This window comes from Lepidochelys olivacea, assembly GCF_965140295.1.
Source record: "Lepidochelys olivacea isolate rLepOli2 genome assembly, chromosome: 18".
NCBI lineage: Eukaryota > Metazoa > Chordata > Testudines > Cheloniidae > Lepidochelys > Lepidochelys olivacea.
The window spans coordinates 9698110-9711403 of NC_140428.1; the positions used below are offsets into that span (position 1 = coordinate 9698110).

At 50.4% G+C, this 13294-nt stretch overlaps 1 protein-coding gene across 1 annotated transcript in view; it reads left to right on the forward strand.

Annotated features, from left to right (window-relative positions):
• SLC2A1 (solute carrier family 2 member 1) overlaps nt 1-12434 on the forward strand; it is a 38186-nt gene extending 25752 nt beyond the window's left edge. Inside the window, exons 3-10 of the mRNA XM_084652014.1 lie at nt 1992-2152; nt 4678-4918; nt 5960-6122; nt 6209-6396; nt 6772-6876; nt 8301-8402; nt 8934-9137; nt 10520-12434. Coding sequence (XP_084508140.1) covers nt 1992-2152; nt 4678-4918; nt 5960-6122; nt 6209-6396; nt 6772-6876; nt 8301-8402; nt 8934-9137; nt 10520-10717 — 1362 coding nt within the window. The 3' untranslated portion in view covers nt 10718-12434. The remainder of the gene's footprint in view (nt 1-1991; nt 2153-4677; nt 4919-5959; nt 6123-6208; nt 6397-6771; nt 6877-8300; nt 8403-8933; nt 9138-10519) is intronic.
• Nucleotides 12435-13294: the final 860 nt, after the last annotated feature.

Here is a 13294-nt window from a genome sequence, read left to right on the forward strand (position 1 = left end):
TAACACAGCTGTTACTCTGAAACCTGTCATTAAATATTATGGAATACATAAAAGAACAGCTCTTCTGTTTTACATTTTCTTAATCAGTATTTCTAAGCTGATTTTATATTTAAAATGTACTCTTTAGCCTTCATAAAGTAATCCATTCCAGATTACTACATATTTAACTCACTGAAACAAAGACATTATTTTAAATTAATCAGTCACAGAGGTTTAGTGTGTTCAAAACAATGTTCATTGCTTTTAGAAAAAGGGAACACTAATTTATGTTGTGTGCTCTCTGTAACAATAGACATGTTTATGAAATTTCACCAACTTTAAGAAATGTTTCCAAAGATTTTAGGCATAACAAGGGTTTTATACCTTACTAAGGTACTGATTTTTCTGGAGGGTTCTCTTTAAACTAGGTTTCAGAGTAGCAGCCGTGTTAGTCTGTATTTGCAAAAAGAAAAGGAGGACTTGTGGCACCTTAGAGACTAACCAATTTATTAGAGCATAAGCTTTCGTGAGCTACAGCTCACTTCCTCAGATGCATCTGAGGAAGTGAGCTGTAGCTCACGAAAGCTTATGCTCTAATAAATTGGTTAGTCTCTAAGGTGCCACAAGTCCTCCTTTTCTCTTTAAACTAGTTCATCAAATAGAGTCCCTTTAAGGAAAGGAAAGAGTCCCTTTAAGGGCTCTCTTCAACAGGGGGTGAAGGGAGAAAGGAATGGACAGGAAGGGAAGACTTTGGAAGCAAGTTTTTTTTTATACTATAGTCATTAAAATTAAAATGTGTATTTTAGATAAGGGTGGTCTTTTGAATGATTTATTTAAAAAACTATGTCTGAAGATCCAAGCATTTAAGGCTAAAGATGAATACTCAGATTGCACATCTAAAAATCTATGCAAGGATTTTTTTAGAGATATGAGTTTATAATCAACACACCATTGAAATATTTTTAAAGCAAATTTCAAACTAAGGTCCTGTAGACAGGTTCTGAGTAAATATTACAGCAGTGCACAACTGTTTTTGTCAGTAAATTCAGAAACCTGGGGGTTGGCAAATGCCTGTTAAATGGCCTCATTACCACCTGAATGGCTCTTAACACTTTCAATGTTGTGCTAATAGGTCTGGCAGGCTGGAAGGCTTTTTCACCTTTAACTAGATCCCCTCCGGAGGAAGACTCACCAGGCTGCAGCAGTTAGCTGTTGGAGCCTGCAGGAAGGGTCAGAACACAGATAGGAAGAGGTGGGAGGGTAGACACTAAGACCCAGGGGTGCCCCAAATTTTCAGGTGTCCTACGCAGCTGTGTATGCCTAAGGGCAACTGCATATGCCTAAGTACAGCCCGGTCTGGCTGCCAGGTCTGGGAACTCTCCGAACTTGTGAGAGGCTGGATGGTTGAGTGCTTATGGACATTAGCCTGGGACTTAAGACAGTGCTACTCAAAGTGATGGTCCGCGGATGGGTGCCAGTCCGTGAGCCATTGGCTACCGTTCTGCACGCGCATTGGAAAAAAAAAATTGCTGGTCCCCCACATCAGATAGCTTGAGAAACACTGACTTAGGAGACTCCAGTTCAATTCCCTGCTCTGCCACAGCCTTCATGTGTGACCTTGGGCAAGTTGCTTGTATTATGTGCCTCAGTTTCCCCACTGATCAATGGAGATAATATCCCTGCCCTGCCTCAGGGGTGTGTGAGGATAAATACATTAAGGATTGTGAGATCTTTAGCTGCTACAGAGGTGATCCGGATAAGAACCATAGGTAGATAAATGTCTGGCTAATTCTAGCTGGACTATCCCATATTAGTTTGGGGCGGGAGCTTAATATGTAAAATCTCTAAAGTTACAACACAGAGCGTGGGTGGATCTGTGCAGATAATGGGTGAGGAGTGAGAGTTCATTGTTGTCTAGGCTTCGTGCAGGGCCTGTGAGCAGGGTGAATGTCATTCAGCGTGAGCCTGGGTCTGTCCCCAACTGATTGGATTTCCTTCTACTCCTGGTGCAGGTGATTGAAGAGTTCTACAACCAGACGTGGCTAACTCGCTATGAGGAACCGATCACCACTGGCACCCTTACCACCCTGTGGTCACTCTCTGTTGCCATATTCTCTGTTGGGGGAATGATTGGATCTTTCTCCGTTGGACTGTTCGTCAATCGCTTTGGCCGGTAAGTACTGTGCGTGCTGGAACTGCTCTGTCCATCCTGGGGCTGGTGGGGGCTCATCACCTTAGTATCTGGGTACATCACAATCAGCTCCCCCAAGTGGTAGGGCAATACTGTTATCCCCCTGAATGCCTCCCGTACCATCCTCTTCTGGCCTCCCAAGCACGCACACCATCACCTCCATCAGGCTGTATAAAAGGCAGCCTCTTAAATCCTCTTCCTTGTCTGTTAATTTCATCACATTGGAATCCTCTTGAAATCCCTCCACTGGCTCCTCATCAGATCTAAGCTTCTTGTCACTGCATAACTCTGCCCCTGCCTCCTCATTCTCCCTCCCCCTACTCCACCAGCATTCCCAGGCTTGGTCACCTCTGTCAGCTCCTCCCCAGGCCTGTCTGTGCCTTTTCCGTCATGCCCCACCATGCATGGTACCAACTCCATGAGCTTATCCACAGGGCCCCTGCTCTGCTGTGTTTCAGCCCCTCTTTGGCTGTGCTGCCTACCGTGAACTGATATGACTTGTGTATCAGCTGCCTGTGGCTGTTCCCTTTCCTCTATCTCCAGAGCAAGGGCCGCCCTTCTTTGATGTCTGGAAAATGCCCAGCAGACAGTGGGCACTACAGAACGGGTCCTGAGGGACAGCAGAATTCATTGACTTACCCACAGCCTCAGAGAGGCAGGAACAGAGCACAGAGCTCTTGAGTCCTAAGCCACGGCTTTACCTATAAAACCACTGAGCTGTACTCAGGCAGTTCGACCCCACTCTCTCTTCTGAGAAGATTGGAACCTGGAGCCAGGACTGCTTAGTGCAGAATCCCCTCCACACAGGCCAAATGTGTGTAATCTCCATGTCCAATAGAGTTTGTCTATTGGCCTCTCCAGCTTTGCGTGCACACTCCTGTCAAACAAAGCTGCATTGAGAAAGAAAATAAGGAAGTGTTGTTTACTACTTCTCATAACACAAGAACTAGGGTCACCAAATGAAATTAATGGGCAGCAGGTTTAAAACAAATAAAAGGAAGTATTTCTTCACACAACACACAGTCAACCTGTGGAACTCCTTGCCTGAGGATGTTGTGAAGGCCAAGACCATACCAGGGTTCAAAAAAACTAGATAAATTCATGGAGGATAGGTCCATCAATGGCTGTTAGCCAGGACAGGCAGGGATGGTGTCCCTAGCCTCTGTTTGGCAGAAGCTGGGAATGGATCACTTGATTGTCTGTTCTGTTCATTCCCTCTGGGGCACCTGGCACTGGCCACTGTCAGTAGACAGGATACGAGGCGAGATAGACCATTGATCGGATCCAGTGTGGCTGTTCTTATGTTCTTATTGTGCTTGGGTCCTCAGGTTGCTGTTTACTGTCAAAGGAGAATTTCATCTCTCCCTTCATGACTAGACCCAGTGTCTCCATCACAGCTGCTTGGAGAGTTTTGCTCATGCTTTGTGTGAAGGCTCATGAGTGTAATCATTATCCCACACTGGTGTTAGGCCTTGTTTGGTGGGTGGCTCTGGCCTCAGGGTGACCAGGTGTCTGGTTTTCACCCTGAACACCCGATCGAAAAGAGATCCTGGCGGCTCCGGTCAGCACCGCTGACTGGGCCAGTGACTGTCCAGTTGGCGGCACTGCACAGTGGGGCTGGCAGGCTCCCTGCTAGCCTCCATGTGGCTCCCGGAAGCAGCGGCATGTTCCCCCTCCAGCTCCTACCCGTAGGGACAGCCAAGGGGCTCTGGCCAAGCACCACCCCCCCAGCTCCCATTGGCCAGGAACTGCAGCTAAGGGGAGCTACAGGGGGCAGCATGCAGAGCCACCTGGCCACGGAGCCCCCACCCCTGCCCCCCCATACTCCAAACCCCTCGGCTCCACCCGTCAGCCCGGAGTCCCCTTGTGCACCACAAACCTCTCATCCTTGGCCCCACCCCAGAGCCCTCACCCCCAGCCAGAGCCCTCACCCCTCTTGCATCCCAACCCACTGCCTCAGCTTGGGGCCCCCTCCTGCACTCTGAACTCATTTCTGGCCCCACTCCTCCCCCAACATCCCAGCCCCCTGAGCCAGCCCGGTGGGAGAGTGGGGGAGGGGGATAGAGTGAACAGGGGGTGGGGCCTCAGATGAGGCGGGCTATGGGCAGGGCCTCGGGGCGGGCTCGGCAAGGGTGTTCAGTTTTGTGCGAGTAGAAAGTTGGCAACCCTAGCCTTAGATCATTGCAACAAAGTATTTGAAAACCAAGTAGAGTTTTCGCCCATCCTTGCTTTAACAATTTTTTGTATTTCATGCAGCTTGGACACTGGAAACTGCTTTGTGTTTAATTGTCTACTTCTTCATTCCACTTCATTTCTCGTTCACATGTTCTGCACCTATTGTCTTTGCCTCTATTCTCTTTCCACAATTAGGCTTTGGAAACCTTCCTCTTTTCTTTTTACCAAGAACTAAAATTTGGGCTTTTGTGATTTTCCCAGTGCCCCTTGGATGCAGCATTGGGACAGCTGCCCTGCTGCTGGTCCTGAACTCCATGTCTTTGCCTCCCCAGACGTAACTCCATGCTGATGTCAAACAGTCTCGCCTTCCTGGCGGCCATCCTGATGGGGTTCTCCAAGGTGGCTTATTCCTTCGAGATGCTGATCCTGGGCCGCTTCGTCGTTGGGTTGTATTCTGGCCTCACCACTGGCTTCGTGCCCATGTATGTGGGTGAGGTGTCTCCGACAGCACTGAGAGGGGCTCTTGGAACATTCCACCAGCTTGGCATAGTTGTGGGCATCCTCATCGCACAGGTGAGTTCTCCAAGGCACCTGCTGCTGCACTGGCCAGTCCGTGATATGCTGTCAAGTGGTCGGTTTCCCAAGAATTCATCTGGTTTCCTGCCTTTGTTTTTAATGTTGCATTGAGTTGGTGAGTTTTTATCAACGCTGATTGGAGATGTTTGAGGTGCTTTGAGAGACAAAGGGTGGAGTGGGGCCAGGGCACTGGATTGGGATTCAGGAGCTCTGTGTTCCGTTCTGAGCTCTGCTTGTGACTTGCTGTGTGACTTGGGCAAGCCTTGTAATCTCTGTGTGCTTGTTTTTCACCTGTAGAATGGTTATAATGACTCTCCCTGTGCCTGTTGATTGTGCGCTCCTTGGGGGGGGGCGTGTGCAGCGTCTAATACGATGGGGCCCTGTTCTTGAGGTGCTAATGTATAATGGGCAGATCTAGGTTTGGTGCTCATGAGGTCCACTGTAAATGTCATCTAAGTGTGGCCTGGTATCCATGGGGACTGAAGATGCTCAATTATCTCTGGCTCCTCTAGAGAGAGACGGGGATCTGGTGCCGCTGTGCTGGCTTTGCATGTGATGATCTCTTGTGGCTGTGCACAGAGGGCGAGAGACCTAGACCTAGGGCTGTGATTCTGGTGCTGTAGTTCCCTGGTTCTCATGCTGGCCCTGCAGTCTCATGTGATCTAGCTTATCCCTTATCTGGTTGTCACGGTTCCTGCGTTCATAGCATTGCTCAAGTGGAAGGAGCTGGAGGGACAGTATTCTCTAGCGCAATGTGGCTTCTCTTCCTGCTGGCCTACCCAATGACGTTTGAGTCTGCTGCTGCCTCCAAACCTAGGCCTGCTCCTTTTGCTCAGGCAGTAGAAGCGCAGTTTCAGATTCAGACATGCCAGGTTCAGTCCCTGCCGCTGACCCCACTGGGGCCCGTCGGTGGTTGGGGTTAGTGTGTAGGTACGGGGTGGCCTGTGATACACTGGAGGCTGGACTAGAGAATCTGGCCTTACGCTCTCTGTTACCATGGCGTTTGCAGGAGGAGCTAAGCTTGTTGTGTCTCTACAGGTGTTTGGGATGGACTTAATCATGGGGAACGAGTCGCTCTGGCCCCTCCTGCTGGGCTTCACCTTTGTCCCTTCCTTGCTGCAATGTATCATCCTGCCCTTCGCCCCCGAGAGCCCCCGGTTCCTCCTTATCAATCGCAATGAGGAGAACAAAGCCAAGAGTGGTGAGTTGGCCTCCCCTGCCCGGGGAAAGGCCCTAGGGGGCCGGCTCCCTTCAGCATTCCTCACCTCTCCACCTCCTTCCCCCCAGTCCTGAAGAAGCTCAGAGGGACGACAGACGTCAGCAGCGACCTGCAGGAGATGAAGGAAGAGAGCCGGCAGATGATGAGGGAGAAGAAGGTCACAATACTGGAGCTCTTCCGCTCCCCTTTGTATCAACAGCCGATCCTCATTGCCATTGTGTTGCAGCTGTCTCAGCAGCTCTCGGGGATCAATGCGGTGAGTGCAGCGCTGCTGGGTCAGTTGTGCCGAGGCCTGGCCGCGGGTGGATCTCTCAGGGCTGTACCAGGACGGGGGGCAGTGAGCTCTCCATCCTGCAGTGCCACATCCAGGGTCAAATGCTCCGAATGGAACCCTTGGGCCAGTGCCCTGCCCACTTGGCCACAGTGCCTCCCATTGGTGCAGCTTTGCACACCCCTCCACACAGGGCTGTGCTGAGCACCACAACCCAGCCCTCTCTTACTCTATATATACACCCCCACATGAATGGCATTGGTCAGACGGTTTGAAGTCATGCTCTGCCTGTAGATGCTCAGAGATGCCTCAGGCTGGGACCTGCAAAGCTTGTTCATGGCGTGTTGCTTTGTTCTGTAGGTCTTCTACTATTCTACCAGCATCTTTGAAAAGTCAGGTGTGGAGCAGCCAGTCTATGCCACCATTGGCTCCGGGGTGGTGAACACTGCTTTCACGGTTGTCTCGGTGAGTGTCTGCTGAAGTCTTCCTTCCCACTGCATGTCCGTAAGTCCTTGCAGGATTGAGGCCAGTGCTGGTGTGTGTGGATTTGGCTGTGAGCAAGGCCCCATTAGATAAACACCTACCCAAATGTGATGCTCTACCTCTACCCTGATATAATGCGGGTTCACATACAATGCGATAAACCTCCGACACGCTGCTCTGAGCAGCGTGTTAAGGGTGTCGGGCCAGGCCAGGGCCGAGGGGTTGGTTAAGGGGCAGAGGGTCTCAGGGGTGGTCAGGAGCTTCCCCCCCACCCCCGCCCGGATCTGGGAGGCAGGAGCTGGGGGTGGGGGGGCACTTTTGGGGGCCCCACAGTCCCAGAGTGGCCTGGGGGATTAGCAGGGGGCAGGAGCTGCCCGTTCCAATTCCCTCGCCCTGGCCCCAGCCCTGTCACTTGGGGGAAGTGAGATTGGGATCCCCCCCCCCCCCCCCCCCGGCACTCACCAGCAGAGGTGGAAGCAGAGCAGCCTGGCCCCAGCCCGCTCCACTCCGCCAGCTCCCAGCCACGGCGCTCCGCTTCCTGCCACAGGTGAGTGAGGGACCTTCCCCACCCCCCACCTACGCACAGAGCAACATGGCTGGGGCCAGGGCAAGGAAAGCAGAGCGGGATGGGGCTGTGTGAGTGCCTGTCAGGGGGCGGGGGTGTGGATAGGGGTCGGAGCAGTCAGGGGACAGGGAGCAGAGGGGTTGGGTAGGGTTTGGGGTCCTGGGGGTGATTAGGGACAGAGGTCTCTGGAGAGGGCAGTCAGGGAACAAGGAACGGGGGGGGGCCAAAGCAAGTTCAATACAAAGCGGTCTCCCCTAGAACGTGGTGAGATTTTTTGTCCTCCGAGGACCGCGTTCTGTCAGGGTAGAGGTGTACTTCACACTGCTAGCGCTCCCCCTCCTTGATCTCAAAGCTCTTTGCCAAACGTAGTGAGAAACGTCCCTCATTTCACAGCTGGAGAAACTGAGGCTAGTGTAGTTAATGGCAGCCTTGTTAGAGGTGTCGAGCCCTGCAGGTCCCACTGGCATTAGTGCCTCTGAAAACTGTGCCACAAGTGACTTGCCCAAGGCCATGGAATGAAACTGCAGCAGCGCTGGGATTAGAACATTTTAGACCAGGGGTTCTCAAGCTTCATTGCACTGCGACTCCCTTCTCTACAACAAAAATTACTACACAACCCCAGGAGCCTGAGCCTGCCTGAGCCCCACCACCCCAGGTGTGGGGTCCGAAACTGAAGCCTGAGCCCCGCTGCCCCGGGCAGTGGGGCTTGGGCTTCGGCCACTGGCCATGGGTTAGAAAGGATGAGCGTGTTCCCCAGGGAGGGGTATTGGTGGGGCCGGACATGGGTCCATCCCCTGGTTGTAGATGTGCTGAACAGTGCTCCCCTCCCTCTGTCTGACAGCTCTTTGTGGTGGAGCGAGCCGGGCGCAGGACGCTGCACCTCATCGGCCTGGCTGGGATGGCAGGCTGTGCAGTACTCATGACCATTGCCCTGGTGCTGCTGGTGAGTGATGGTTCCGAGTTCAGAGTAACCGGTTTCGGGGTTGGGTGCCACCTGGAGACACACCCACTGAGTAATACAAGGGAAGGAAGGGGTGAGGCACTGAGCACTCAGGTGGTGGTAGTTGGGAGGCTGGTCGAATGAGAGACCTTGCAGGGATGATGTCACATTGTTGGCCAGTCAACGCTGCCTGAATCCCTGATGTCATTTCAAGAAACCCTTCCTCCATGGGGTCGTAATTCTGGAGAATGCTGGCTCCTGGGATAGCAGTGCTCATTGCTTCAGAGGCAAGACACCTGCCTCCAGGCTTGTCCAGCATGAAAGTTAATCCCCAGCCCACTGGAAGCACCTCGAGATCATTTGTCAAAGGAATACGACAGGGTAGAGGAAGCTTCCTGAAAGTGGGGGGGCCCTGGCCTCCTGCCCCTCACACCCCACCCCCGTTCCGCTGCTCCGGAACACAGTTGTACCAGAGATGCAGGGTCCACGTATGTTTGGAACAAATTAATGCTCTTCTCTCTTTCCCTGTGCTAGGACCAAATGGCCTGGATGTCCTACATCAGCATCATTGCCATCTTTGGGTTTGTGGCTTTCTTTGAGATTGGCCCAGGCCCCATCCCTTGGTTTATCGTGGCAGAATTGTTCAGCCAAGGCCCTCGCCCTGCTGCTTTCGCCGTTGCCGGCTTGTCCAACTGGACCTCCAACTTCATTGTGGGCATGGGCTTCCAGTATGTGGAGGTAATTCCCCTGCCCTGATTATCCTCCAGCTCTGTGAGTGCTGAGGACATAAGGCTGCTGTGAGCCACTCTGGCAGAATTTCACTTTCCCGAGAGGGGCTGGGACTGGTACTGTAGGTGGGACTGAGCATCGCAGCCTGCATCCACACCTGGATTGGGGCTTCCCCCCGGTTTGATCTGGGGTTGTGGTTTGGGCCCATTTCTCTCTGCAGCCAGATAGGCTGGCACATGGTGTTAGAGAAGGGACGCTCTAATGGATGCAGCCACCTACTGGGGCAGTGCAGGGATACCCGAGTAGGACAGAGACTGATTAGCATCCAAGAGTTCAGACTTAGCTTGGTGTCCGTGGGTTCTACCCCCCGAGTATTCTAGAGAGCGTCCAGCTGCTTACATCCTGGCTGCGTTTGGTTCCCTGGCTTTCTGTAAAGACCAAATGCGCAGCAGCACGCTGGATGATGCTAGCGAAGTATAACTGTCTCCTCTCTTGCAAGCCCCGAGCAAAGGAAAGTCCGTACCATTATCCCTGTTGTATGGCCCAGTGAGGCTAAATGACTTGTTGTGGAGCCAGGGATAGCAAGCAGCTCTTTGGAGCCCCCAGCAGTGCCCACCACACCACCCTGCTGCCTCCTATGCAAGCTAACCAGAAAGACCCATGTGTGTTTTCCCCAGTGGGGGCCTGCCACCGCTCTGCCTGTGCCAGTGCCTCAAAGGCTTCCGTGGTGCCTGAGCCGTGTGCTGGCTCCACTCCTGGAGCGGAGTTTCACTTCCAGTGAATGGTACAAAGACACAGGCCGGGTCACCTTGTGAGGATCTGCCCTGCTGAAAGGGCACACCCAACCCAAACAGCTCAGCATTGCTCAGCCAGGAAAATCTCTTGCTTCCCACACGAATGGGTCCGGCCAGGTTGCCCCTGGCTGCTCAGGGCCCTGTGAGAGCATGAGGCTCATGCTCAGCGTGGCGTAGGACTTTGGTGTGAATGAGGCAGCTCCCCAAGCTACTCAGGTGGAGGAGATGCAGGTTTGCAGCTCTTCTTATGTGAGTAAGCAACTGAGACTGAGCTGAGGCTGCTGCTGGTGCCTTTAACCCCAGGATCAGCTCTGTACATGACCCTCTAGGTACAAAACTGCCTAGCAAAGTCATGGGCCAGGTTGCGCCATCTCAAAGGCAGAGCTAGGGCACATCCTTTAGGTGAAAGGTCACCTGGGGTTGGGTTCAGGTGTGTTTGACAGCTGTCTGTATAGAAATAGATAAGGAGGCAGTGGATGTTGCTCAGGAATTGGTAGCATAATGCCTGGCAAGCTCAAGACCAGGCAAGCCCTGTGCCAATGCCGATTGGCACCTCCAAGAAACATACTCACCGATTCCCTGGCTGTTCCTTTTCAGCAACTCTGCGGCCCGTACGTCTTCATCATCTTCACGGTGCTGCTGATCCTCTTCTTCATCTTCACCTACTTCAAGGTGCCCGAGACAAGGGGCCGGACCTTTGACGAGATCGCCTCCGGGTTCCGCCAGGGCGGCGCCAGCCAGAGTGACAAGACGCCTGACGAGTTCCACAGCTTGGGAGCAGACTCTCAGGTCTAACAAGCCAGCCGCTCGTCCTTCTGCTCCACCACGGAACTTCGCTCCCAGGGGGTTTAAGGCAGGTGCAGAAACCAGGCAGGAGGAATGAGCGGGGAGAGGGGGTGGCGGGCGCATTTGTTCCATCTCTAGAGTCCCCCAGCAATATACGGACACACATTTGCTAGGAACAATTTTAGCTGATTTCATGTCCAGGATTTCAAATATGATAGATTCAGAAACAACAACTAATGTTTTAAACCAACCAACCACCTCCAGCTTTGTGAGCCGGAGGCGGCTCCCTTATTAATGAAGCGACAGATTTTTTTAATTAGAAGTTTTTAAAGGTGAATACTTTTAAAGGTTTTAATCACTGAAGAAAGCCTGTTTTAATGTCTCAAACAGTCTAAAATTTCAAACCCCCAGTGGGCTGGGGGAGCAGGATTCTACCCACCAGGGACCATGGGGGGAGGGGCCAAGGACTGTAATGTTAATGGATTCATTCTGATCCTCTACAAGTCTGAGCAGTAGCTACAGCTGAACGGTGCCCCAGGAGGAACGCTGAAAGGGCTGTAGCACTGTAGTGATACATGGACAGTCCTAGGGGGACCTGCCTTCTGGGGTCCTCACCACATCTCCCAGGATTTAGAATCTCCAGTGGCAGCTTCTCAGTCCTTCTGAACCTGTCCCCAGCTGAATATACTTCCCTCACCTGAATGAATCATTTCCTCTGAGTCAGATGGGTATAGTTTGGGTGGGGTGAGATTTTTGTTGGTGGGGGGGAGGGGGAAGGGAATTAAAAACTGTTTTTTTTTTTTAGTCAGGCAATATTTGCCTTATAGGTCAATTGCCGTGAATATGGACAGGGAAGCCTCACTACTGAAAAACCAGCAACCTGCCCCCTTGGCTCATTGTTAAAAACAAACCAACACACCAGAATTGAAATCCAGTCTTGCTTTGCTCCCACCACAAGCAACCCTCGCATTGAAGGTATATTTAAGAAGCAGTAGTGGTATGTTTACAGGCCGCAAAAGCCAGTTTGGGGCAAAATAAACTGGCTGCCACAATACAAACACTAGCCCAGTCACTACCTTGTAAGTCCGAGACTCTCAGAAATTAATCACAGGTTTCAAAGTAGCAGCAGTGTTCGTCTGTATTCTCAAAAAGAACAGGAGGACTTGTGGCACCCTAGAGACTAACCAATTTGAGCATAAGCTCAGGAAAGCTCATGCTCAAATAAATTTGTTAGTCTCTAAGGTGCCACAAGTCCTCCTGTTCTTTTTGAGAAATTAATCAGTTGAATGGAGACATACATTTCCTGCTTTGTGTATAGACTGGAAGATATATATTTGTTCAATGGTGTTAATAGTAGACATTAAGTTATAGTGTTTCTGATTGATTGACAAGCAAAGTACTGTAAATATTCTTGAACTATATTCACATTGTACAATGTAAACAAAGTATAGATACAAAGGTATAGTTTCTATAGCAACTGTAATGAAATGCTTGTTCAATAGAATGAATGACTTTTGTATAGTTAACTTACCTGCACTGTAGTTGCATCTGTTGCACTGAATTTTAGTCTTAGCATATTACAAACAAACACCCTGTCCTTTTAGAGACTCATGGCACATTTCCAAAGCCACCTGCAGCTATTTAATAATATTTTTTTATTTATTTGTCTGTTTTTAAAGTGGCTACATGACCACACTTGAAAGAAAATAAACTTAGAAAAAAATCATCTCTCTGTGTACAGCGCAAAGTCCGAAAGACTAACTGTTTTTTAAAAAAATAAATAAAAATAAGTGCCAAGAGAAGGAAGAGAAACTTGTGTGGTGTGGAAAGAATTAAAAAAAAAAAAATAGTACGTAGGACAAGATGTGCAGTGTTGTGTGAATTTGTTCCATTGGGGGTGATGTTCAGACTTTGGCCAGCTCAGGGCATCAGGGGCAGTTTACTAGAGGATGATTCTACAGGTGATTCAGCATTGTCCAGAGCTCTCTGCTGAGGGTCCTTTCTTTTGACCCCAAGACCTACATCCCTGTCCCAGTTTTTCATTCTGTTAGAGCTGTGGAAATAAGTGGATTTATTTTTTATTTTTATTAGGTCAGTGGCCAAACCAAAAAAAAAAAAAATGGAATCTAAAATTATATTGATTTTTGATCTGCAATAAAAATGTTGGACATTTTCAGCAAACTAAAAATTAAAAACAAAAAAAAATGTTTTGGATCAAACATAAGACTTTGGAAAATGAAATTGAAATAAAATTTGAATTGAAAAGTCAATTGAAATATTTAGCCTGTTTTGATCACAAAAAAACCTTCCAAAAATTTGCAAAATACTCTGGTTGACCTAACTATGCTTTTTTTTTTTTTTTGGGGTGTGGAGAAAAGTTTTGTCTGGACCACTGTGCCCAGCTCCTGTTTTTGCCCCATAGTTCTGGGTGCTGTAGCCATTCCCTCCTCCAAGGGGAGGGCCTTGTGTTCAGGTGAGCTGTCCCCCCATCCTAGGATTTAAATATGCTGTGTCTCCTAGAGCTAGTTTTAAAAACACTTTTGGGGGGGGGGGGGACAAAATGGACTCATTGTCAAAAATGAGCAT